At 46.0% G+C, this 27,924-nt stretch overlaps 1 protein-coding gene across 11 annotated transcripts in view; it reads left to right on the plus strand.

Annotated features, from left to right (window-relative positions):
* Positions 1 to 27,924, plus strand: part of MYT1 (myelin transcription factor 1) — a 232,449-nt gene that overhangs the window by 183,273 nt on the left and 21,252 nt on the right. For 10 of the 11 annotated variants that reach the window (XM_053249644.1, XM_053249643.1, XM_053249646.1 and 7 more), the window contains 3 exons: positions 3,632 to 3,694; positions 11,896 to 11,979; positions 27,392 to 27,613. In XM_053249644.1, the coding sequence (XP_053105619.1) occupies positions 3,632 to 3,694; positions 11,896 to 11,979; positions 27,392 to 27,613 (369 nt within the window). Of the gene's footprint in view, positions 1 to 3,631; positions 3,695 to 11,895; positions 11,980 to 22,181; positions 22,334 to 27,391; positions 27,614 to 27,924 lie in introns of those variants that run through there. The other variant, XM_053249654.1, reaches the window with a different exon arrangement.

Below are 27,924 nucleotides of genomic sequence, written 5' to 3' on the forward strand. Positions count from 1 at the left end.
CACATGAGCACAGAGTATGTTTAAAAGATGCCACTGAACATTGTGGCAGCTCAGAATGGGTCAAAATGCAGCTGGCCTTAAAGGACTAATACAGTTCATGAAAGCTGTTTGGCTAAATCTGAGGTTTTATTTGCACCATACTAGAATTTCCCCACATTGTATACATCTCATTTCCCCAGAAAGGTAAGTTCTTTCCAGCCTGGTAGATTTCTCCTTTTCTCGAGTATGTCTGATAGGAATGATTAATGTCACTGAGAAAAAAGTGAAGTGGATCACAAGTCTATGCACATTAGAGTTCATTCATAAAAACTCCAGTTGCAACATACCCTCGATAATCATTGTGGCATTAAGTGGCGCTTTGCATGAATGAACGCACCTCCAGGTCAAGCACACCACATTTCCATATTGCCAAAACTTCCATATTGCCTCATATCACCCCTAAACCCCATGCTGTTCAGCTGAGTCACTCATTCAGCTGTAAGTCATCAAATCTGAGTAGGTAAGTCATGCAAAATCAAGTGATGCCCATGCTCAAGCACATCAGAAGAGTGCTGCTGGAACAAACCAAAGGTCCACCTTCCTGCTTTCTAAACTGGCCAAGCAGATACTGGCAAGAAGCCCACAAGCCAGGCATAAAGGCAATATCCCTTCCTGGCTGTTGCCTTCCAGAAACTGATATGCATGTATACTGCCTTTAAACATGGAGGGTCCAAATGGCCATCATGGCTAATGGCTACTTCTAGACTGCTCCTCTTCCCCCATGAATGGTCAAATCCCTTTTCAAAGCCTCCTAGGCTAGTGGCCTATCACCACATCTAGTGGCCATGGATTCTATATGTTAAGTATGCATTGTGTGAAGAAGTATATGTATGAGACACATGCACAGGCTAAGTTGGCCCGAATTCAAATCAAGCCACAGGAGCTATCCACTGCTTTGGTAATTGTTCTAGAGATGCTGTGGATAGCTACTGTAGCTGATTGAGGTGGTCAACATCCACAGGAATGGTGTGCCTGTGGCACAAAGTGGTGCACCTGCAAGAAGGCCATGTGGCTGTGCAAAATCCTGAGGTTGCACCCTTGCACAAATGTTCCCTGCAACATAAACAGACCAAGGAAGAGGTTGCTCAGCAAATGGCTCACCAGAGGTTCTGCATCTTGTTGCTCAAATGCAAGGATATTTTTGCTAGTGCAATATTTGCCCAGAATGCAAGCTCCTGATGTGGAAGAACTAGCTGGTGCCACATTATTGTGCTTGTATAACTTATTTGCACAAGCACAGCATTAGTCTGGATGTTTGCCAAAGTGTGGTTCCTGTGCAGGTGGAGTGTGGACTGTGAAAGGGATAAGTCATTGCCATTGATTCCTAAGGAGCCTCCCAATTCTTAGTCTTCCAAAGGCACTTAGCTAGGGGAGAGTGGGCTCGTGTTCACCCCTCCCCCCTGGTGGCCCCTCGCCACACACCAGCCATGTCCTGCACGTGATGTCACACACAGGGGTCATGGCCAGCACCCAGAAGCAACAGCATGCCCTCCTGAATTCATTTCCCAGCCAACAATGAAGCAGACTTTTCTTCGTTCTCTAGGGAGAGAATGAAGAAAAGTCAGCCTGTTTCAATATTGGTTGGGAAATGAGCTCCGGAGGGCCGTGTGCACCCTTCTGGGTGTTGGCCACACCCCCTGTGTATGACATCACACATCGGGGGCATGGCCAGCACTCAGAAGGGCCCACACGGCCCTCTGGAGCTCACTTCCCAGCCAGCTTCATTGTTGGCTCGAAATGAGGCCAAGTTGGAGCTCGGGGAAGGGGTGAGAGATGAACCAGGCAGCCCTCAGGAGCTGGGCGGCTAGGGTTCTTTGAATCCGTCCGCCCATTTATAGCTCCACCTCCGGTCCCCTGCTAATAACATCTCCTACCAATCTTCAACTCTCCCACCATCCTTAACCATACGCTGTCTTTAAGACTAAATTGTATAAGAGCCTTAACAGTGGGAAATATTCCAGAGAATACATCCCAAGAATTAGTATGACATGGCATGGTGTGTCTCTCTTATTTATAGCATTTTAAAAGCTACCTGCCCCTGCAAAAAATATAGCACTTTCTGTGCACCATTTTCCTGCCAAAGTATTCTTCGAATCAGGAGAGTGCCTTACTCAACTGTTTCTCACTGCAAGTTCAAATGGGGGAAAGCGTTTGGATAAAATAAGAGCAGACCTGAAACTGTGAACTGACTTGCATTCATATTTTCCCCCACTCGTTTGGAAAATGGAAAAGGTTTAACTTGCCTTTTGTTCATTTTTTAGTTTGTTTCAATGTATTATATGTCTTGATATTTGTTCCTAGGAGCATTACTTGATTCTGAGGATACCATGTATCTTTCACTCATCCACATCAGAAGCAATAGAAGTGTTTATAGAATCTAGGGAATCCCATCCCACCTCACGACTAATGAAAAGGAAAGACAGGAAGAGAATAATTAGGTTTGGGAGATCTGAGATTTAATCAGTATATATAAGAATACATTTGGGCCTTATTGGCTCACTAATGTGTTTACCAACACAACTTCCACAACAGACAGAAAGTTCGCATTTGGTACATAAGTCCAATACAACATATCTCTCCCTCTCCCGCTCAAAACTCTGGGTAGGACGAGCTAGTCTTGCAGTAGCGAGCATGAATTGGCCCCTTTGCTAAGCAGGGTCTGCTCCGGTTTGCATTTGGATGAGTGATGACATGTTAGCACTGTCTGCTGGAAGATATTCCCTTTAGGGCAGGGCTACACAACTTAAGCCCTCCTGTTTTGCTTGGACTACTAATCCCATCATCCCCAGCCACCGTGGTCAATATTCAGGGATTACGAGAGTTGAAGTCCAGCTACAACTGGGGCACTGAAGTTGTGCAGCCCTATTCTGTGAGATCAAGCACTATTATCAAAGGAAAGGGTGACAACATAGTTTTTGGATGGCAGTCCAAGATCTCAAAAAATTGCAGGATCAGTCACCACCTTCAGTTTATTGCAATGCTCATCTCTAAAAACGAGATGAAAGAGGAAATCTTTCCATCACAAAATTCCAAGTCCTGGTGGCATTTGGGAGTGAGGGGTTGTGGAACGATTTCCTACCAAAACCAATATGTTGTACAATTGAACAAAGGCTGTTGATTTAATTCAAATTTAAATCCAGTCATTATACAATGACTGTGGGAAATGGATGTTTTTCATTCCAGCACAATTTTTAGCTCACATTTTCCCCACATTTCTCATCTCAGTTCTATAGCACAAGCATGGAGAAGTGAAAAGAAATGTGTATCCACTTGGGGTTGGGTTTCCCCACCCTTATTAGTCTTGGTTGATGAACTAGGATGTTGACCGTGGGCTGAAAAACCTCCTCACAGACAAATTGCTGTTACTATTGCCGAAAAGACACACACACCCAAAAGGTCCCCAAACATCTTTAGTGAAACAATGGACTGTGAATAAATATGTTGATTTAGGAAAATGTGCAGCCGAAAGGCAAGCAGGGGTGCAGCCCTGTCGACGTAATTTGGTTCTCCATTGAAGCAGATGTACTTGCATGCTAGTATCTGTTTCCAGCTTCAACACTCAGCTACTCTTCTTTCTCTTCTTGTTACCCAGGTGCCCAACGCCCGGCTGTGATGGTTCCGGGCACATAACAGGAAATTATGCATCACACAGGAGGTAAGTGGGGCCTGTGGGTGGAGAAATTGGGGTGGCGGGGACTGAGGGTAAGGAAGATGGAAACTGTGAGAGAGGGGGAGAAACTGAGGAAGCAGAAAAGAGTCCCTGGCGAAGAGGAAAGTGCCATAGCTCAGTGGTAGAGTGTCTGCTTTGCATGCAGTAGATTCAGTCCCTGGAAGCATCTGAGGAGCAGAGAGCTGGACTTGTGGTAGCAAACATGACTTGTCCCCTTAGCTAAGCAGGGTCTGCCTTGGCTGCATATGAATGGGAGACTTGATGTGTGAGCACTGTAAGGTATTCCCCTCAGGGGATGGACCTGCGCTGGGAAGAGTATCGCAAGGTTCCAACTTCCCTCTCTGGCTTCTCCAAGTTAGGACTGAGAGAGATTCCTGCCTGCAACCTTGGAGAAGCAGCTGCCTGTCTGTGTAGACAATACTGAGCCAGATGGACCTATGGCCTGACTCAGTATATGGCAGCTTCCTATGTTCCTCAGTGGGTGCAGAATGGAGGCCTGAGGGAACAGATTGGGGGATTCTGGAAGGGAGGATGAAATGAGAGGTGGAGAGATGAACAAACATTGTTGCCCTCAGTGCCTGTTCCCAACCAGGAAGTTTCACAAAATGTTGGCACAGGATGGAAAGTTTCTAAGTGTCTGGATGTTAAAGTACAAGGAGGTGAAACAGTATTGTCAGGCGTGCAGGAATGAATGCCTACAGATATGAGAATCAAGGATCTTTTAATACCTTAAATCTGTGTCTGAGAAAATGCAGTAATAAAATGACTCTCTTTCCACGCTGTCTATGAAGTATTTTGCCTTCTCGTATGCAAATATATTGGAGCTTTTTCTAATTTTTATTTATTTTATTTTTTCCTATATTCCGCTCTTCCTCCAAGGAGCGGTATACATAGTTAAGTTTCTCTTCACAACAAACCTGTGGGGTAGGTTAGTCTGAGAGATCAGTGACTGGCCCAGAGTCACCCAGCAAGTATCATGGCTGAATGAGGATTTGAACCCGGGTTTCCCCAGTCCTAGTCCAGCACTCTAACCACTACACCACGCTGGCTTGCCTCCAGTTATTCATAAGAAGGATAGCCTGGCCACAGTTCCAGCATCATGGGCAAAACCGAAGCAAAACATGAGGTGGAGAGTGTCTTAAGTGGCTGGAGAGAGGGCCAGTTTTTTCTGTTTTCTGCTGCTGCTCATGATGATGAAAGAAAGGGGAGTGGAGGCAGAGGGCAAGGAAGTGAAGAGAATAGTTCCAATCTGGTGCAGAAAAATATTTCAGGGGAAATTACCATCCTCCACCAAGATGTTCTATTAATTGTATTAATAAACACATCAAAATTTAGCAGCTTATAAAAAAGGAGGCAAGACCATCTCAGCTGTTCTAACAAATGGAGGCAGAGTCAGCAGACACATGGCAGGACTATAGAGTCCTTAGACACACTGCAGCTCATTTTTAAAAAGCATATGACAGCAGAACTTTATCTAAAGCAAAAACATTGTGAGAAAGGAAACATGCATAATAAACGTTTAGCATCTGTGGTTTCTTGGAAACAGAACAAAAATGTTTTCCCACCAATAAGAAGAAAACAACACTTTTGCAAAACAGTGAGGAGATATTTTGAAGGAGCTTGTTCGTTTTTATAGTGGTTCAGGGGGCAGCCCTTTTATGAGGCCAGGTGAGACAGTCATCTCAGGTGGAGAGTGCTGGGGCACCAGCAGGGTGGCAAGATTCCCGGGGCACCAGCAGGGTGGCAAGATTCCCATTGCCACCACTATCGGTGGAGCCCTTTAGGACCCATCTGACACTTGCAGGCTTTGCAAGGAGTACCTCTCCTCTCTCTCTTTTCAAAGCTTGCACGAAGCACCAGGAGTTTGCAGGAGGCAGCCTTCTCTGCTCCCTGCCTGCCTCCATGCACTTCCAAAGCTTGCAAGGGTTGGCTTTGCAAGGGAGCTGGCCCCCACATGGGGTGTGAGATAAGACAGTATTTTGGGCCTCCCATCAGGCACCTCAATATCTTGGGTCACCCCTACAGTGATTTATCTATTTTCTTTTATTATTGATTGATTGTCCAATTTCTATACCAATTTCTATATGGGATTAAAATAATCCCAAAGCGGTTTACAACCTAATTAAAACAAAGCACAACTATAAGTACAAAAAGTACAGATATTAAGTATAAATATAAAAATAATATATCTCTATTTATATGATTTATATGAATCAAACAATCCAGACACTGTTAAATCTGGGCAAATGTATCAGCATTATACCATAATTATCTGATTAAGATTAGACTATTTAAATAACTCCCCCACCCCTGCCCCCATAAGTCAAATTAAATACAATACAATCTATATAAGCCATTGCCTATCTTCATGCTAGAATAATATTTTCAGTATTATTCCAGTAAATAGAAACTGAGCCTATTTTTAAGCCGGAAGTGGCCAGAAGTACCGGGTGCGCACGCACACATGCGACACCCAGTACTTCTGGCCACTTCTGGCCGGGGAGGGGAAAGGGGCTGCAGGGAGGTATGCTGCCGCCCCGAAGGTTTTTACCGGCAACGAGCGCCAGCGGGGGGAAAGTGGCGGGAAGGGTAAGTGCACCCTCCCCCACCCTTAAAGCAGCACCCCCACTGGAATAGAAATGCCCTGCCACAGTTCCATGCACATCCCTACTGACTACAACTCCCATAATCCCAGCCAAAGACCATTACAGCTGGGATGTTGGGAGTTGAAGTCATCAACATCTGGGAATTCCTGTTACAGGGAACACTGCTGCTGACCCTTGCACATACATGCATGTGCCTAAACATGCACATCTTTCCCCCTTCCCCACTGGGAAATCTTCCCCACTGGGAAATCTCTGGGACATCTCTTCTGGGACATCTTCCCCACTGGGACATCATTCCCCACTGGCACATCTTTCCACCTTCCCCCCCCTTCCCTCCTCCCTTCCCCACATCTTTCCCCCTTCCCCACTGCCGCTGACCCTAGCACATACATGCATGTGCCTGAACATGCACATCTTTCCCCCTTCCTGATGTAAACACATGAGGAACGTGGGCACCTTTCCTTCATCACTTTGGAGGGTTCATTCAAACTGCTTTTCTACAAGGACTATAAATGATAGTTTAAACTACTATTGTAGTGTGTATAGAGGGGCAATTTGGGCAAACCATCCTGCCCCCGCCCCACACACACACAGTGGGGGGGGGCTCTGTGCATCAGGAGGAAGGAAGCACATCATGGTGCACCCACATCCTCATTGTGTGTGCAAGGGTTGATGGGCCAAATATAATTCAAACCAGCCCTTTAATGTTAGAAAGAAGCAACTTTCCAGTGTTGTGCCCATATGACTCTTATTGCATTTTTACTAATGCATTCTGAAACAATAAAATAGTTGCCCCGGTCTTCTGCCATTAAAATAAGAAACAAAATAAGAAACAGCCAACAACCTGGATGGCTTTAAGTGGGGTTTGGATAACTTCATGGAGGAGAGGTCTATCAACGGCTACTAGTCAGAGGGCTGTGGGCCACCTCCAGCCTCAAAGGCAGGATGCCTCTGAGTACCAGTTGCGGGGGAGTGACAGCAGGAGAGAGGGCATGCCCCTTTCAACTCCTGCCTGTGGCTTCCAGCGGCATCTGGTGGGCCACTGTGCAAAACAGGATGCTGGACTAGATGGGCCTCCTTGGGCCTGCTCCAGCTGGGCTGTTCTTATGTTCTTATTCTAGCTCAGGTGTTCATCTCTTCCCAGTTCTCAGTATGAAATCCCCATACACTGGAATACAAGGGCAACTCTGCCACAGTGTTCTGATGATTTTTTTAATGAAACACAATATTTCTGCTTAAAAGGAAGGGACATAAGCCATGGCAGCAGAGGAGGCAATTCACTGCTGGTCAGGACCACCGGCTGGCTGCCTCTGCAAACGGAACCAGGAGGAGGGGAAGGACCACCTGCACTCATCAGATGGGAGCAGGGGGTATCTCAAGCAGTACCACACAGCCATGGGCAAAACTCTGAGCATTAGAATTACAATTAATTCTAATTAAAAGCCTGGGAAAACAGGAGGGTCTCTGGAGGTTCTTGGGATGGGGAGAGAAACGATGGCAATGAGGAATGGAGGCTGGCATCCAAGATAACGCTGCACTTGTGAAAGGAACAGATTTGCAGGTTTTGCAGAAGGATGTGCAAACAGGTTGGATGTCGAATATGTTTGACGTTGAACCGGTTCCATTCAATGGTTCGGGGTCACACCGAACCACTCCCAGACCAAACCACCACCACTCACAGCCCGTTTGGAGGGTTTGCGGGTATTTGGTTTTCTTTAAATAAATAAATAAAAATTAAACTCACCCCCTCCGGGGGTGTTCTCCGAGACAAGGGGGTGTCAGTGGAGGATCCCCCTTACCTCCCCCCCGACCTACCTTCAGTCCAAAACCAGCCTGAGTTTTAAAAATAATAATAATAAAAGGTTTGTGAACCCACCCACCCCGAACCAAACTGGGCAGGGGGGGGCAGTTCGAGTGGGTGCCAGACCGAAGTGGCCCAGTTAGGGTGCCAGTTCAGTGCATACCCCTGTTGTGTAGTTGTGTTATGTCATAGGGATGCCTACTGCGCTCTTGCACAAAAGTTCCCTGCAAATCATAAGAGGAAGATGTTTTGTGTCAGGAGACACACCACCTCAGCACATCTGGCTCGTGTCACATGTCTATGCAAGTGTGGCATTAGTCTGGGTGTCAGCTAGCGTACTTAATGCTAAAAACTACCAGGACTAAAAATTAACTTTCTGCACACATAAAACATTAAGGCTCTGACCAGAATGACATTAAGAACATCATATTTTCATATATATATATTTATATTTATTTATATTTGTGTGTGTGTGTGTGAAAATATAATGTTCTTATATATAATGTTCATATATGTATGAACAAGTGTCTGTATACACACACACACACACACATATATATAGTGTGTGTGTGTGTGTGTGTGTGTGTGTGTGTGTATACACATACATATATATATACACATATATATACATATATATACACACATATATTTTACCATAGCAGCCAGGTGAGGTTACAATCCAGATTGGGACTGCACCTTGTGGGAATGAGGATTTCCGCCCTTTCCCCCACCATTTTTCTAATGACAGTCAGCCCTTGAAGCTCCTGTTTGCCTTTAATCAAGGAAGCAGTTTTCATTGGGAAAGCAGCATGGCAAGAAAGAGTTTTTTTTAAAATCCCTCCCTGTGTTCCACAGTCCAAGTTCAGATTGCACCCCCCTTAAAAAAAATAAAAATAACCTGACAAAAAATTAAGACAACAATGTGTCTAGGTTTAGTTTGCCCCTGAAATCAGAGAACATTTACCAACATTTTCAACCCAATTTGACTATTCCCACTAACTGACTAATATTACTAGAAAATTACAGTAATTTTCTAGTAATTAAAAATAAATTAAAATAAACTTCTTTTCTCTATACTGCCTGCCTTAAGATAGGATGGGCTACATACATGCATGCATGCAGACATATATACATACATATACATTTTGCTTGCAAAGGTAATTTTATTCCAATTCCATAGACATCTCTGTTTGTTAATGGCACACTGGACAAATTGCACAGTGGTCCTGAGTGCTAGCAACAAGTGAAGTCTACTTTCATCTCTTTAATCTGATTTTAAAAAACCAAAAACCACTTCTGAGAATCAGATTAGAAGTTATCTCTTCAGCAGAATAAAAGACAAAAGGGTCAGATTTTAGCTGACGCAAAATTCCTGTTAATAACGCGGCCTATTTATGACTTCTATTATCTTTTTCAAACATTAATGGGGACCTCACAGCCTCCCATTTGAACAGTTCCATTAACAGCTGCTGCCTGCTAGCAAATATCTTTTTATCTAGACAGTATTAATTGCAAACCATAGCCTGCCTTCAAAGTAAATGGCTTCTTTTTTTTCTTTTTCTTCTTAATTTTCACCACCACTTTCCCCCCTTATGAGGTATGGAAACAGCCTGATCAAGATCAAACCACAGGCAGGAGAATCAAATTAGTTGGGGGGGACATTCCTTTTAGCTGTTGGGAAAGAGGATGTTCAGTTGTAAAAGGATGATATTTTTTCAAAAACCTGGTATGGTACAGGGTGCAGGCCAGAAAGGTCCCAGTTCAATTTCCATCTCAGCCACAAACTCACTAGGTGGTCTTAAACAAGTTGCTGACTCTCCATCTCATTCCTCTCATCCCTAACTGCTATAATAATAGAGCCAGTGTGGTATAGTGGTTAGTGTGTTGAACTAGGACCGGGGAGATCTGAGTTCCAATGCCAACTCAGCCATGAAACTTACTTGGTGACTCTGGGCCAGTCTCAGCCTAACCTACCTCACAGGGTTGTTGTGAGGATAAACATAACCATGTACACCGTACACTGTTCTGGGCTTCTTGGAGGAAGAACAGGATATAAATGTATAAGACTGTATAATAAATATTATGTATTATAAATAAATAATAAGGCTGGCCTATCTTGCAGGGTTGTTGCAGATGTTATTGAGATGATGTTTCAGGCAGCATTTTGAATACTCAAGGTCTAGTGCTAAGTATAAGGGCTGCAACCTTTAAAGGATTATCTGGTTAGATTAATCCATCAATCCCCCTTTAGTAAATTAATAAAGGCAAAGCAAATCCAATTATTTAAGAATATAAGAAGAGCCTTGCTGGATCAGGACCAAGGCCTATTTAGTCCAGCCTCCTGTTTCCCACAGTGGTCCACCAGATGCCCCTGGGAAGCCCACAGGCAAGAGGTGAGGGCATGCCCCCTGTCCTGCCGTTGCAACCCATCCTGCCTCTGAGCATGGAGGTAGCCTGTAGTCATCAAGACCAGTAGCCACTTGTCCTCCATGAATATGTCTAAGCCCCTTTTAAAGCCATCTAAGCTGGTGGACATCACCACATCCTGTTGCAGAGAATTCCATGAGTACTTCATTTTGGCAGCGGGGAAGCAGCTTGCCTAGGGAGCAAGAGGCTGTGAGTTCGAATCCTGGCTGGTGTGCTTCCCAGACTGTGCCTAGCAAATATATATATGTAGTCACTTATATCGGACAGGAGCGATATAGGCAGGTGCTGGAGGCGGATGCTCACTTCAGTGACAACGGCAAAGGCATCATCTCATTCTGCGCGGGAGGAAGGCAATGGTAAACCCCTCCTGTATTCTACCATGAAAACCACATGGTTCTGTGGTCGCCAGGAGTTGACACCGACTCTACGGCACAATCTTTCCTTTCCAAATGACCTGGCAAACTGATTCATGGGATGACCCTTGGGGGTTTGGGTACTGGGAGTTAAGAGCAGCAATCTTGGCAGTGTTAAAAAAGAAGTGTCCGAGTTCAATGATCACCTGAATATGGAGCGGAAGGAAAGAGTCATAGATTGTCCCAATGATGCATGTCAGCTTGGATGAAAAGACTATATGCTCTATTTTTAATATGTTCAGTCTGAGACAGAGTTTAGTGCATCTAACTATTGTACAGCCTATCTGTGCTGATGGTTGACACTCACACTGGATTGTGTTGGGAGAGGAGAGGGGAATTGTTGAATGAGTTGGTGAGCATATTTATTAAGTAGAAGACCTATTTGGTTATCCTGGTTTATTTACCCTATCCAGAATGGTGTGTGGGTGTGTGCGTACACACACACACACACACACACACACACACAGAGTAATGGCCCACAAGTTGCACAGTGTTATGGCCGCAAAAGTCAGGAATTTGCACAAGTACAAGAAGATATCATAGCTGTACTGTGTCCAAGTATGCAAGAACCACAACTGAGCAACTTATTTTGTGCAAGCACAGGCTTTATGCAATGATGGGCTCTTCTGCAAGCACACAGATGTGCATCATGTTAGCACTGGCTTACTATCACATTTGTACAAATGAAAACACTAAGTCAACAATGCAAGCTCCCAATGTAGTAGAACACTCTTGTGCATTGGTATTGCACTACTGCAATGTCTTTCCATGATCATAATGTTGAGAAACAGGTGAGCCACTGTTTCCTACCCCAAGCCCTTGAGACAGAGCAAGCAATGAATCAAAAAGAATGGAAAGACGTCTAGGAGCAACTTTTATGCTGCTGGGTTGAAAGTAAGATGTTCTCTCTCCTTCTTCCTCTTCTTTTCAAAAATGTAGTCTGTCAGGCTGTCCTCGTGCCAAGAAAAGCGGAATCAAGATCACCCCCACGAAGGATGACAAAGAGGACCCAGAGTTGATGAAGTAAGTGAACAAAAAAGATTCAGCATATATCTAAGCAGATCTAAAACATCTTACTGTGCATTCCCTACAAATGGAGGAACACTCCAGCCAGTTTCTTGTGCATTAATCTTTTTTTTTTAATGTACAAGTTTCTGGCATTACCCATATACTTGGATGTTTCAGTACAGGACAAAAGCCATGCCTGAATCTGAAGAGGATGACACTCTTAAATAAACCTCAACCCAACCCACACTGTTGGTTGATCCCCAGGAAGTAGAATGAATTCCTGCCTTATGATCCTCCAGTCAAGACGATCTTGTTTCACCAACTCTTAGTGTGCACTTGCTCTATATTGTAGAGTAGGATTAGCTCTTGCATGACATCTATTGACAGCATTGTGGTGTAAAACTGCTCTGGACTTTCTTACTGTGGAATCTCAGCTAATGAGACTCATAACAAGGAAAGTCTCTAGGAATTTGGATTCTTAGGGATTACACGTTGCAGGATACAAAGGTGTGTTTGCTCCCATCATTCTGTTCCCAATTTGATGACAAATAGATTAACCCAGTGGTCTTTCCTTCTAAAAATAGGAGGTAACTTTTGTTCACTAAATATCAAATTATCTTGTCCTTGTGCAAAACTGTCCTCTTCCTTCAGGAACTTCAGGAGCAATTTTGTTGAGATTTTTTAACATTGAAATTTAATTGTCCAAGTAACTGTTTGAAAGCCAGACCCTGTATTCGTTGAATGCAGCTTTAATTTCCATGGATACTTTATTATAAACAGTGGTGGTGCTGCGGAATGACTGTTGAGCCTTTTTAGCGCAAACCTGCAGAGACCTTCATGAGACCTTACCTTGTTAGAGAAGACAAAATGCTACTTTCCCAAGGACTAGAGGAATTTAGCAAGGGAGGGGGAACTCCTTCCTGTTTCTCCTGCCTGCCAACCATTTCAGAGAGCCTCTGGTTTCTTCCACGGGTGCAGCTGGCATGAGAGAGGCCTTGAAGAGGGGCGTGCGGTGCAGCGGCACACAGATACATTGTAAGTGTCATCCACACGAGCTAGGATGGTGAAATGTTGTACATGGTATAGTCCCACTAGAGGTGGTCAGTGGAGCGATTCGAATCCCTGGAGTTTCAAAGGCTGGGATGAAAGTTTGGGGTTGGAATACCTCCCCCGTCCATTTCTGAACTGAGTTCAGATCTCATGAACTCATTCAGGCATGCCATCCCACTGAGTCACAGCCCTCCATCTGTGATATGGGGAGAATAATACAGACCTGTTTGACGGTTGTTTGGATGATAAAGGCTGCAATCCTAGGAACGTTTTCCTGGAATCCTACTGAATACAGTGAGACGTACTTCTGAGTACACAAGCAACAGACTGTGCTGTAACTGGGCTGGAGTTTCAAATGCTGCAGTGAGGGTTTGAGGTTGGAATACTGCTTCTACTCCCAGTCCATTTCTGAACTTAGTTCAAATCTCATGAATTCATTCAGGCATGCCACCCTGCTCATGGATACCAGCCGGGTCCCTTCTTTTGACATATATTTAGCCAGTCTTGTGGTAGCAAGCATGTCTTGTCCCCCTAGCTAAGCAGGGTCTACCCTGGTTGCATATGAATGGGAGACTTGATATGTGAGTACTGTAAGATAGTCCCCTCAGGGGATGAAGCCACTCTGGGAAGAGCAGAAGGTTTCAAGTTCCCTCCCTGGCAGCAGCTCCAAGATTGGGCTGAGAGAGATTCCTGCCTGCAACCTTGGAGAAGCTGCTGCCAGTCTATATAGACAATACTGATCTAGATGGACCCATGGTCTGGCTCAGTATATGGCAGCTTCCTATGTTCTTGTGTTTCCTATGATTTTTAAATTGGCAATAGAAAATGGAGGAACCTGTGTGGCAGTCTGCATGTTCCCATGAGGAAGCAGGATGCTCCCTTCATTAGTGGTGGCCAACTTTTTTGACAAGTGTCTCACAACTCACTTCTTTAGTATAAGACTGTGTCACTTGAGTCCACCTTACAGTTTATATGCACCCTAGCAATGGGCAAACCTCCTCCTTATCCCAGTTCACCTTGTAATACATTCGGTTTTTCTCTGTTTTCGGGGATTCTTCAAAAAGAGTCAGGTATTTAAGAAAGCTTGGAAAAACCAAACACATGGGAACTCTCCCTCAGACCTGCCTTCCACTCTCCCCAACCAGCCAACTTACCTGTGCAAAGAGGGGAAGAACCAGCAGTAGAGAGAGCTTACTTCATTAATCAAGAAGCATAGAAAACTACAATTCCCTTGCAACCTACCAGCAAATTATACTCATGTATAATTGACTCCTGAGGACATGAACAAGGTGCTTGGCACTGTGCTTCGTACCACCTGTTCTCTTGACCCTTGTCCAACATGGCTTAGATTTTCAAGCAGGGAGATTGTTGGAGAAGGCCCAGTTGAGATCATAAATGCTTCTCTAAGGAAAGGTAGGATATCTCTTTGTTTAAAGGAGGCAATTATTAGATCTCTTTTAAAGAAGCCTATACTGGATCCCTCAGATTTAGGCAATTATAGGCCTACCTCCAATCTCCCATAGTTGGCCAAGGTGATTAAGAAGGTGGTGGCCTCTCAACTCCTGGATGAAACTCTTGGATGAAACAGATTCTCTAGACCCATTTCAGACTGGCTTTCGGGCAGGTTATGGGGTGCAGACTGCTTTGGTCAGCCTGATGAATGATCTCCAAAGGGGAATTGACAGAGGGAATGTGACTCTGTTGGTCCTTTTAGATCTCTCAGTGGCTTTCGATGCCATCAGCCATAGTATCCTTCTGGATCACTTACAGGGACTGGGTGTAAGGGGCACTGCTTTGCAGTGGTTCTGCCCATACCTCTTGGGCAGATTTCAGAAGGTATTACTTGGAGACTGTTGCTCTTCAAAGTGAGAGCTTTTGTATGGTGTCCCTCAGGGCTCAATTTTGTCTCCAGTGCTTTTTAACATCTACATGAAACCACTGGGAGAGATCGTCAGGGGATTTGATGCAGGGTGTTATCAGTACACTGATGACACCCAAATCTACGTCTACATGTCATTTTCATCCAGCAATGGCATAACTTCCCTAAATGCCTGCCTTGAGGCAGTAATGGGCTGGATGAGGGATAATAAACTGGCTGAACCCAAACAAGGCAGAAGTGCTCACTGTAGGAAGCTGCAGTTCAGGAAATGTGATAGATCTGCCTGTTCTGGGTGGCAGGAGCGGCTGATGCAGGCACTGCTGGAGGGACGGCGAGAGGCACCTTTAAGCTCAAATTAATAGGTGCTTCCCTCCACTCTGGCTGCAGCTGCAGACTACTCTGAGCAGCAGCTCACTTCATGGCACTCCCTGTGGTGGCGGATTGGCTCTGCCACTCACCTGGCCCCTGGTGGAGATGGGCTCCATGGAAGCCAGGTGAGTGGCAGATCCGATCAGCTGCCACAGGGAGTGCTAGGCAACGCGCTGCTGCTCGTGTAGCTGCAGCCAGAATGGAGGGAAGCACCTTTTAAATTGTGCTTAAAGGTTCCTCTCACTGCCCCCGCTCCCCGGCAGCTCCTGCACCAGCCGCTCTTGCTGGATGGGGTTGCACTCCTCCAGAAGGAACCGGTTCGCAGTTTGGAAATACTTCTCCTGCTAACTGAGCAAAGAGGCACCTTTTAAAAGTGGTGATTCTCTTTATTGAGCAGGGGGAGAGCAACTGGCCCTATCCGTCCCCAGCACAGCATCCCTCCAGTAGCTGTTGCTGTTGTCTGTCATGTTTCTTTTTTAGATTGTGTAAGCCCTTTGGGAGCCATTTTTAAAATTTATTTATATCTATGTAAACCACTTTGGGAACTTTTTGTTGAAAAGCGGTATATAAATATTCATCATATCATATATCATCACATCATATCATATTTCTAGACCCAACCCTCTCTCTGATACCTCAGATGGAGGCGGTGGCCAGGAGTGCTTTTTATCAGCTTCGACTGGTTTGCCAACTGTGCCCTTTCCTGAAAATGAGTGACCTTAAGACAGTGGCGCACATACTGGTAACCGCCAGGCTTGACTACTGCAATGCACTCTATGTGAGACTGCCTTTGAATGTAGTCTGGAAACTGTAATTGGTGCAGAATGCTGCTGCCAGATTGGCCTCCGGGCCGTTCCGTAGAGACCATTTTCCTCCAATTCTAAAAGATCTACACTGGTTACCAATAGGTTTCCAGGCAAAATACAAAGTGCTGGTTATTACCTATAAAGCCCTTAACAGCTTGGCCCCACGGTATTTAAGTGAACGCCTTCTTCATTATGAACCCTGCCACTTATTAAGATCTTCAGGGGAGGTTCATCTGAGGGTGCCACCAGCTCACCTGGTGACAACCCAAAGGCGCGCCTTCTCTGTGGTTGCCCTGGGGCTGTGGAATGAACTTCCTGCTGAGATTAGAGCTGCTCCATCTCTGTTGGCTCTTAGGAAACAACAAAAGAAAAATCTCTTCAACCAAGCTTTTTAGTTAGTTGGTGTTTTTATGGATATTTTAAATCAGATTTTTATGCTGTAAACCACCTAGAGACTTTGGTAGTGGACAGTATGCAAATTTATTGAATGAATGAATGAACGAACAAGCCAATTAAGGAAAGACCTATGAGACTTCTTCTGTCTTCAGTGAGCCTACCCTGCTGCCAGATTCCCTCTACCTTGCCAAAGTTAAGTTGTTTTTGGAAGGCTGGCTGGTGGTGGCAGGGGCAAACACTGGCTGACCTCCTGAGTGTTCTGCAGGGGTCGCAATGTAATGAAGCACAGTTGCGCTAAATGCAATTATTGTAGAACAGCAGTTGTGCAATTGACAGCTATTGGGAATAATGGCCATCAATTGGGCAAGTGCAATTCTTGCATGTTGTACAACTGTGCTCTTATACAACAGTGCAAATGTTACTTTGCAACCCACAGCACCTAACATTGTGCAGTATGTCAGCCACTAATATGAACACAGGCCTAATTCAGAGAATTTGGGGCTCATTTTATAACAAAGTGTGGATTTCTAGACTGGGCAGGTTCATGTTCCAAAACCTCCAGTTTCAAAATGTGGACGGATCATCAATATCTATCCAACACATGTCTTGGTGCAGTTTTGCCTTTTGCCTACTAGGCAGGTAATAAGCAGCAGTGCAATGCCAGAGAGGCAGCCGAGAGGGCAGACCTGACACTATACCATAGTCAAGTTCTCCTCCTCTTCTCCAGAAGTGTCATGCTGCAGGTTGACCATGCACACCCAGCAGAAATCCGCAATCGGAAATCTTTATTGACCTTCAGGAGGGCCCTTAAAACCTATCTGTTTGGCCTGGCCTTCCCAGGTTTTTAATTAGTTTTAATTGTTTAAATGCTATAACCTGGTTTTCAGGATTTTTTAATTGTTCTGGTTGTTTAATTGTTTTTTATGATATTTAATTGTTAATTGATGTTTTATATTGTTTATATTTTTGTTGTAACTGTTTTGATTTTAATGGGTTATTTTTAATTCTAAACCGCCCTGAGCCACTTTTGAAGGGCGGTATAAAAATCAAATGAATGAAGAATGAATGAATGAATGACTAATTTTCAGAGTAGCAGAAGGGAGTAAGCCAGGAAATCAGCTCTGACTCCTAGATAAAGAGCCTCTTTTTTTGGACTGCATTCCTCCCAGTGTGGCCCTCAGTGCCCCACACTTCCTCCTCCCACCTTGCTTTTACACTGCCCTAGGATTTTGCAGTGTTGTGAACAGCAAGGCAAGGGTGTGAAAATTCTGCACACTTAGGCATCCGCTGTAAACTGTGATGCCGTAAGCGATCCAAAGGTCTTTGTAAAAACCAGATGACGTTTGGAGCCATCTGCTCGGTCTTCTATCCCCAGGAAGGAGAACATTTGTACCCAATGAGCCGTGTCACAATTAGCAGGAGTAAGCAGAGTTTATTAAAAATTGAACAGCCGGAGTTTCAAATCTACAGGGGTGGGGGGGGGACTTCACTTTTGACTTTAGTGTTCTAAATTGCTTGGGGAGGTGGAATCACCCGTAATCCAGGACATTCTTCTGTCCACTGGCACTGAGAGCAAAACAGGAATGGAAACTAGTCACCCTGCCAAAGATAAGTACTGTGATGTGCAGTTCAAAGCCCATTAATGCAGCTAGCAGAGCTGAGCACCCCCTTCTGCTGCACTGACTACTTCTTTGTTCATTCCAGAGGAGTTTAAGTGGGGTCGATGCAACCTATAGATGTGTCCACATGTTACATAGAGTTGCCAACCTTTGCTTTAAAAACTACCATCCCTGCTTCTCTGGTGAAATAGAACCTGATGGGTCAGGGATGGTCAGAGCTGAACCACAGGGAGTCATTGAGGAAGGGGAGAAGGTAAACCAAGGGGTGAAGGTCAGAGGTCAGAACCAGAGAGCAACCCAGAGCCACTAAATGCAGGCCTGCCCAACTTAGGTCCCCCAGCTGTTTTTGGACTACAGCTCCCATAATTCCCAGCCACAGTGGCCAATAGCCAAGGATTATAGGAGTTGTAGGCCAACATCTGCAGGAGGGCCGAAGTTGAGCAGCCCTGAACTAAAAGTCTATCGTTTCCCAGACCTGGTGTCAGCTTGAACAGGAAATCTTGATTGCCTGATGAGGAAAGCCAGTGGCCAGGTTGGGCAGTCAGCATCACTTCAGTTCCTGGAAGCCCTTCACTGTCCAGTGAGATTCTCCAAACTGAAGCCCTGGTGGCTCACCACACAAGCTGTCTGGTCCCATCCCTTAGGACAGAACCCAAAAGGTCTGGCAGCAAGGCAGGGTTGGTCAGGACAGCACCATGGACAAATCCATGCAACATATTGATGCCACAACAATCAGAGGCAGACTGAGCTCTTAAATATCTCTGAACTCCACCTTCTACTGCTGGACTCCACCTTCCTGCCTGGAGAGCAGCAGCCTTAAAGGGGCAGCCCTCTAGCCCTAGGGCTGGTTCTGGTTCTGCCTCTTCAGGCCCAGACTGTGGCCGCATTCACACATAACATGGCACTGCAGTTGAATAGGCCTGCTGGTCCACGGATGTTACATCCAAATGCGGGGAACTGCAGTTAGGCACAGTAACTAATCCAAGGGTTCAGGATTGGTACTCAGAGTCTGAACCCTCAGGTTGCAGTGAGTTTTGTTGCAGCAACCTGAGGTTCCAGGCATTTTGTGGTATGTCTGAATCTGGAACAGAAGGTTGCTGGCCCAGGAACCGGAGTTGAGGGAGGAAGCTCCTCCCTCAACTCTGGCATGATTGGTTGGGTGAGCTGTCCTTCAGTCAAGAAGGAAGCCCGCACAGCCAGCTCCACTGCCTCTCTGCAGTCTTGTTGACTGCAGAAAGGCAGCTCTCCTGAAGTCCGAATTCGGACGGGACGGAGAGCGGGAGTGGGGGGCACAACCGCTTTACATGTGAGTGCAGCCTCTGAGTCACGAGTCGAAGCTGGATCATGACACTGTTGTAGTCTAGGGTTGAGCACAGAACCAGCTGGTCCGGTCCAGTTCAAGTCCAAACCTGATCCAAACCAGATCGGGCCAGTTCAGTCCGGCACCCCTCGAATCCGCCCCCCCCCCGCCTGATTCAGTTCGGTCCAGTCCGGGAGGTTCACAAACAATTTTTTTTAAAAAATTACCCCGACTGGGGGGTTCTCCAAGGCGGCGGGGAGGGGGTCTGTGGAAGTTCTCCCTCCCCCCACTGGCCTTCCCGCCTTCAAAAACAGCCCCATTCAGCCATTCTTTGGCCCATTCGGGCCTTTCCCCCGACGCCCTTTTGGAGGCTGCCATGCCTGTGCAATGGGCCTCTGTGTAAGCTGGTTCATGGGGGTGGTTCGGTTTGACCCCAAGTCTTCGAACCAAACTGGTTCAACTTTGAACTGTTTTGGTTTCAAACCCGTTTGCGCATCCCTATTGTAGTCATGGCAGCACCTGACATGGATAGAACATGGTAAAGGGATCTGGTAGATCAGAGACAGAACCATGAATTAATCTGGTGGGTTGGGGTTGAGCTGGGTGAATTAGGCAGAACCTAACAGAACCTGACGCATGAGAAGGAGACCCTGGCAGAAGTGACTGACAGAAACTGACAGGCACACATAAGAACATAAGAACAGCCCTGCTGGATCAGGCCCAAGGCCCATCTAGTCCAGCATCCTGTTCCACACAGTGGCCCACCAGATGCCACTGGAAGCCACAGGCAGGAGTTGAGGGCGTGCCATCTCTCCTACTGTTACTCCCCTGCAACTGGTACTCAGAAGCATCTTGCCTTTGAGGCTGGAGGTGGCCCACACAATTAAGGTATGCCCTCTCTCCTGCGGATGCTCCCCTGTGCCTAGTTTTTAGAGGCATTTTGCCTCTGAAGCTCGAGTTAACCTATAGCCATCAGACCAGTAGCCATTGATAGCCCTCCATGAATTCGTCTAAGCCCCTTTTAAAGCCATTCAGGTTGGTGGCCATCACCACATTCCATGACAGAGGACTCATGCACACTGTTTTATATCACAGGGCTGCACAACTCTGGCCCTCCAGCTGTTGTTGGACTACAAATCCCATCATCCCCAGCCACAGACAGGGATGATGGAAGTTGCAGTCCAATATCTAAAGGAGGGCTAAAATTGTGCAACGCATACAGCACAGTCTGATGCATGTGTACTCAGAAGTATGTCTCGTTGCATTCAGTAGGATTTATTCCCAGGAAAACGTTCCTAGGATTGCAGCCTTTATCATCCAAACAACAGTCAAATAGGTCTGTATTATTCTCCCCATATCGCACATGGAGGGTTGCAGCTGAGTGGGATGGCATACTTGAATGAGTCCATGAAATTTGAACTCAGTTCAGAAATGGACGGGGGAGGTATTCCAACCCCAAACTTTCATCCCAGCCTTTGAAACTCCAGGGGTTCAAATCGCTCCACTGACCACTTATACCGGGGCTATACCACGTGCTACGTTTCACCGTCCTAGTTCATGTGGACGACACTTACACTGTATCTGTGTGCCGCTGCACCGCACGCCCCTCCCCAAGGCCTCTCTCATGCCAGCTGCACCTGTGGAAGAAACCAGAGGCTCTCTGAAATGGATGGCAGGCAGGAGAAACAGGAAGGCGCCCCCCCACCACTTGCTAAATTCCTCTAATCCTTGGGAAAGTACGGAGGTGAATATTTATGTACAGGGTTTTTCCCCCAACAAAACTTCCCAAAGCAGTTTACAAACAAACAAACAAACAAAGCTCCCTCTCCCCAAAGTGCTCACAGTCTAAAAAAGAAACATAAGGTAGACACCAGCAACAGCCACTGGAGGGATGCTGTGCTGGGGATGGATAGGGCCAGCTGCTCTCCCCCTGCTCAATAAAGAGGATCACCACTTTTAAAAGGTGCCTCTTTGCCCAATTAGTAGGGCTCCGCATCATCGTCCCAGCTCATGTGGACGACACTTACACTGTATCTGTGTGCTGTTGCACGCCCCTCCCCAAGGCCTCTCTCATGCCAGCTGCACCCGTGGAAGAAACCAGAGGCTCTCTGAAATGGATGGCAGGCAAGAGAAACAGGAAGGAGTTCCCCCTCCCTTGCTAAATTCCTCCAGTCCTTGGGAAAGTAGCATTTTGTCTTCTCTAACAAGGTAAGGTCTCATGAAGGTCTCTGCAGGTCTGCTCTGAAAAGGCTCAACAGTCATTCCGTGGCTCTGTCTGTGTGCCAGAAAACCACTTGGCTGCCGTCCGTGATGCTCATGCTGCCCCCGAGAAGAAACCAATCTAGTCCCTGGTGCCTTGTTGCGCTTTCCTCATGCCATTTACTGCGCCGTTGATACCTGAGGGCGTGCTTCCTGCCCCGACCATGCAGTAGCACATAGATTATAAATGACAGCCCTCTCCCGCCGCTCACCGCAGCCTTCGGCCTTTCCTCTTCAAGACAAAAAGGCAATTCAGGAGGGCGACTGTTCAATTGACCGCCCGTTACTACCACTTCAATTAAATAGCAATAATAAATTTTAAAAACATCCTGACACACGCGCGCACACACATGCCACACATCCCAAGCCAGCTGTTTGCCACAATGAGGCACTGGTTTATTTTTTACAATAAAAGTGTAATGAAAGTTAAATTAACAGTGTAAAATATGTAACGGCTGGGCCATAAATGCTGCATACTAATCGCTGCCGTTCCTTTCCTTTCCTCCCCCGGTCTCCCTCTTTTTCTCCTGAGGTTCCAGTAATTTGCTTGCGATCATATAAACAGCGATGCCGTTATGAATTTAGTGAGCATCCTGCTGGCAGCGATATAACAAGTGAATTGTGCCGCATTTGCAGATGATTAAAAACAGGATCAGCGTTTTTCAAATTATCTCGGAGGGGGGATGAAATAACGGCAGTGCTGCACTCGACTATCAACTCGTGTGTGTGTGTGTGTGTGTGTGTGTGTGTGTGTGTGTGTGTGTGTGTGTGTTTAATGGAATAAAATAAAAATTCAGTAATCCAAAAACCTTTGGTTTAAAATGAGAGTTAAGATGCTTTACATTTTCACTCATGCCCTAAAAAGAATGGAGATTGCAAGTTAAAAGTGCCCATCTTAAGTTTCACGCCATATACGTGTGTAAAGACCCTGTACAGTCTGCTATATGATGATGGCTTTGGAAATGAGGCTCCATGCACTCACACTTTGTCATGAACTTTCAGCTGGACATTGTACTGGGGAGGGATGCTTCCAGGCAGACATTTCACAGGTGCAGTTCCCCTAATTACTTCCTAGAGATGCCCCTGATGAATTTCTGCCTGCTTCATCTCTGATAAAGGCAAAGTGTGGGTGCATGGAGGTGTTTTATCCATCCAGGCATTTAAAAAAGGGAAATATGATTAGACCAGTGATTCTCAAAGTTGGGTCCCCAGATGTTATTGGACTTCAACTCCCATAATCCTCAACCAAAGGCCACTGGGGCTGGGGATTATGGGAGTTGAAGTCCAATAACACCTGAGGACCCAAGATTGAGAATCCCTGGATTAGACACTATGGGGAAGAGCTTACCCATACCAAAAGGCAGAACTTCCTGATTTTGAACACCAAAAACTTTGTAAAAGGCTCAGCTAAGAAAAAGTCACACTCCCCACTCCACTGGGGAAAAAACAAGTAAATTTAATTAGTGGACTCAGTAATAGTGACAATGTGATCCCACCTCATGATTAATGAATAAGGACACAACAAGAAGCAGGTAATCTGTGTACACTTTAAATCTGTACTTTATTTTTTCCTTTTTCTTAAAACACACACAAGCAGCAGTGATAATTAAAAATAACAAATGCTTTAAGAAACCATGTACATAACGACAGATAAGCTTCCCAGAAATTTCCCATAAACTTCAAAGTTCTTCTGCTTGATTTAATTTCCCTCAGGTTGGTGTTGTCATCAAAATAGTGGAAAAGTTATACACAAGCGATGTAGACACACACACAAACATAGATGCGCACACACAGGTGCACACGCACACAGACACACACACAGAGGCACACAGACACACGCACAGAGTCGCATGCACACAGACACACAGGCGTGCGTGCATGCACACACACATACACACTCACACACACTCAGAAACACAAGCATACACACATACGGAGACATGCACACACACACCCATTCCGGCATGCCACTCCTGGTCCCAGCCCCAGCAAGTCGGCATTCCCTGGCGGCTGCCACACCCCAAGTTCTCAAATGGCCTCCACACATGTGCAGAGTCCATCTGAGACCTGGGGGCGGAGGCTGGGACAGCCAGCAGGGAATGCCCGATTGCCAGGTTCAGGTGCCAGGGAAGCCAGCGGGCAGGAGTGCAGCAGCATCCAGCGGGAGTGCAGCAGGGTCAGGGAAGCGAGTCAGCCGCCATGTTTATTGTGGGCAGCGCTGTGGGCACTGTAGCCTCAAACTTGCTACTGCACAGACTCTGTTAGCACTAAAAATGTATTTTTCTGCCTCTTAAAAACCAGCTTTGAGGATCAATTAGAAAATAACAATCAATTGGGTCCCAGGGGGATATACAAAAGACACTTTTCTAGCATGCATTCTAAAGGCTGAAACTATACAGATGGACTACAAAATCATTTAAATATCACTTGCCCAGTCTGAAAAAATGTTGCCAACCCTTTGAACCCCTGTTCAAAAGAGAAAAGATTAAACAGCTCTGTCTAAGCCATTCTCCAATGGATCTTCACCAAATTTGCAGGGGAGGTTTCTCTTGTCACCTAGTGAACGTGTGCTGATGGCCAGGCAGAGCGGACAAATGGTTTTGATTTTACAAGCAACAGAATGTTCAGGGCTTATAACGGTGGGACGTTGAAACCCCTCTCCATCTTAACTATACTGCTGCTATAATGATGATAAGGAAACAGAGAACGTGAATTACAAGCACAGGCAGGGGCAGTGTTTTGACAGGCATTTTTGACGTTCCTAATTGCTGCCTCGCAGAAAAGGGGTGGCTTGGCCGCCTCACGTCAGCTCCTTCCAGCTCGCAGTCGTGACAAACTTGTGTGTGCATTTGTAATTGGCATGTATCTTTAAACAAATGCAAACAGCTGCAGAAACCTTTTTTGCAAGAGCAGCATTTGCGTGGTTGCCAACTTTTGGTTTCGGGAAAGTTGGTGGAGGGAGGGCTGGAGCCCACTCAGGGTCTCGGAGCAGAAACTGGGGGGGGGGGAGCTAGAGATTTTCAAGGAATTGAGGGGGAGGGAGCAGGAAGAGAGCCTGGGGAAACCCGGAGGGCCTAGCATGGCATCTAGAGCAGTGGTTCCCAACCTGGGGACATCCAGACATTGCTGGACTATAACTCCCATCAGTCCCAGCTACAATTTATCAAGACTGGGGATGATGGGAGTGGTAGTTCACCAAGATCTGGAGGCCCCCAGATTGGGAACCACTGCTCTAGGAGATCAGGGAGAGAGACTGGATAGGTCAAGGAGTGATCCTGAAGCAATCTGGTGGGTCAGGGAGAGAGCCTGGAGCCTTCACCACATCCTGGAGGACAGATGAATACACTACCCTCTTAATGAGGGAATGCCTGCGCATGAGTCTCTCTCCAACTATTTTGGAAGTCCAAAGACTCCATTCCACCAGCAGCCACCACAAGCAGAAGGCCCAGGACTGGCCCAAGGATCGGGGTGCCCCAGGCAAAGCCTGGCCTTGGTGCCCCCCTGCCCCCTTTGCCCATGAGGGCAGGCTTTCCTGATGGGCAAGTGGGCAATCCCTGTCACCCACCCTGGCTGTGTCTAGCTGGCTCCAACCGTGTGCACACCCACCTGTGATCACCCGTCACTTGGCTGGTTGTCTGGCTATAGCTGGAATGGCTGTGGGGATGAGGGCAATCCCCATCATCTGACTGGCTGGCTGTCTCCGACGGTGTGCACATATGTGACCCACCCAGGCCATTGGCACTCCTCCTGCTTGGCACTGTAGTTTGCCTAGTGGGTGGGCCAGTCCTGAAAAGGCTGAAGAGATGCTATGCATGCTCTCATTAGGGGACATGTGACCAGTGTTTCCCTCTAACAGGGATTCCCAGCTGCTGTTGACTACAACTCCCAGAATCCCTAAGCAAAAGCCATTGCAGCTGAGGCTTCTGGGAGTTGTAGTCAACATCTGGGAATCCCTGTCCTAAGTAATCAAATCATCCTGTACAGACCTTCAAATCTGTGTAGGCTGAATGCATATGGAGGGTCAGGACTGTACCTGTGCCTTTCTATTACTAGAGAGAGGGGTGGCACTACACAGAAAAATACTCCAAATTAATTTGTGATGGTTTTATTAGGAAAAGGAATATATATAGTGCTCTTCAACAATAATGGTACCACGAAGTTTACATATTAAAAATTCAATAAAATGTAACCGGAACAAAACACTAGCAAATAAAGCAGCATAAATCTCCATAATAGTTATTTAAAAGGCCTGGGGGGATTGGAAGGGTGTTCTCCTGGCACTAAAAGGACATCAAAGTGGGTGCTGGGTAAGCCTCCTTGATCATTTCACCACCATAAGAACATCAAAACTGCTGGATCAGGCCCAAGGCCCATCTAGCCCAGCATCCTGTATCCCACAGTGGACCACCAGATGCCCCCGAGAAGCCCCCAGGCAAGAGATGAAGGCGTGACCCTTCTCTTGCTGTTGCTCCCCTGCAACTGGGATTCATTCATTCATTCAATCAATCAGCCAATCAATCATATTTCTGTACCACCTATGTACATCTCTAGGTGGTGTACAAAATTTATAATTGGTCTCTGGGTCATCTCGGAAAGACCACATTACTCCTTTGTTGATGGAGTTACACTGGCTGCCAATAGGTTTCTGGGCAAAATACAAAGTGCTAGTTGTAACTTATAAAGCCCTAAACGGCTTAGGCCATGGGTATTTAGGAGAGAGCATCTTCTTCGCTATGAGCCCCACCGCCCATTGAGGTCACTTGAGGAAGTCCGTCTCCAGTTGCCGCCAACTCGTTTGGTGGCTACACAGAGACGAGCCTTCTCGGCTGCTGCCCCAAGATTGTGGAATGTGCTCCCTGCTGGGATACGATCCTCCCCATCTCTGGCAATTTTCAGAAAACGCCTGAAAACACATCTCTTCAACCAGGCTTTCTCAGCTTTTTAAAACTTGTTTTTAAATTGTTCTGATTATTTAATTGTTGTTTTATGATGTTTTTAATTGTTAATCATTGTTTTATGCTTTATAATTTTTGTTTTAATTATTAAATGATTTTAATGGTGTTTTAATGTAAACCTCCCTGAGCCTTTTGGAAGGGCGGTATAAAAGTTTTAATAATAAATAAATAAATAAATAAATAAAATTTAAAAGTTACAAATTAAAATACATAATAAAAATAGAATAAAATTGTTATTAAAACAAGTTTTAAAATTAATTCTAATTAAAAGCCTGAGAAAACAGGAGAGTCTTGAGGTTACATAGGAACATAGGAAACTGCCATATTCTGAGTCAGACCATGGGTCTATCTAGCTCAGTATTGCCTTCACAGACTGGCAGCGGCTCTTCCAAGGTCGCAGGCAGGAATCTCTGTCAGTCCTATCTTGGAAATGCTGCCATGGAGGGAACTTGGAACCTTCTGCTCCTCCCAGAGCAGCTCCATCCCCTGAGGGGAATATCTTGCAGTGCTCACACATCAAGTCTCCCATTCATATGCAACCAGGGCAGACCCTGCTTAGCTATGAGGACCATGCTTGCTACCACAAGACCAGCTTTCCTCTCCTGGTTCTTCCTGAAAACAGAGGAGGAAAGGCTCTTATTTCAGTAGAGAGCATATTCCAAAGCCATTTTGGCATTCCAGATCCATCAGCTTGTGATCAATTGTACCGTGTTTCAGCATGGTTGTGTGAATCAGCTGTGGACATTGAGAATGGGAGGGCCACTTATGACCATGTGTCTCTTGTGTTTCACTAGATGTCCTGTTCCTGGTTGTGTCGGGCTGGGACACATCAGTGGTAAATACGCCTCCCATCGCAGTGCCTCGGGGTGCCCCCTTGCTGCCCGGAGGCAGAAAGAAGGGTCTCTCAACGGCTCCTCATTTTCGTGGAAGTCGCTCAAGAATGAGGGGCCCACCTGCCCAACCCCAGGTTGCGATGGCTCAGGTCATGCAAACGGAAGCTTCCTCACTCACAGAAGGTAATGCAGGCAGCATCAACATCTTATGTGCTAATGAAATGGAGGGGATGGTAATTAGCCAAGTACTTCAGGAGTCTAAACACAGCTGGCGTGTGGGAACTGGGGGGGCAGAGGAATCTCATCGGCTTCTGGTGTTTGAATCTTGAAGATCCCTCAGTTTCAAATCAATACAAAACCTATGTCTGCTCTGAGAATTTCATCCAATGGAGTGGAAGCTTGTGGGAATTATCCCTTGCTTGCCCTTAATTCAACCCTTCACATCCCAACTTGGATGGAGAAGATTCAGAACAAAAATTTTCCACCTAAAAATT

Source organism: Hemicordylus capensis, chromosome 4 (assembly GCF_027244095.1).
Source record: "Hemicordylus capensis ecotype Gifberg chromosome 4, rHemCap1.1.pri, whole genome shotgun sequence".
Lineage (NCBI taxonomy): Eukaryota > Metazoa > Chordata > Lepidosauria > Squamata > Cordylidae > Hemicordylus > Hemicordylus capensis.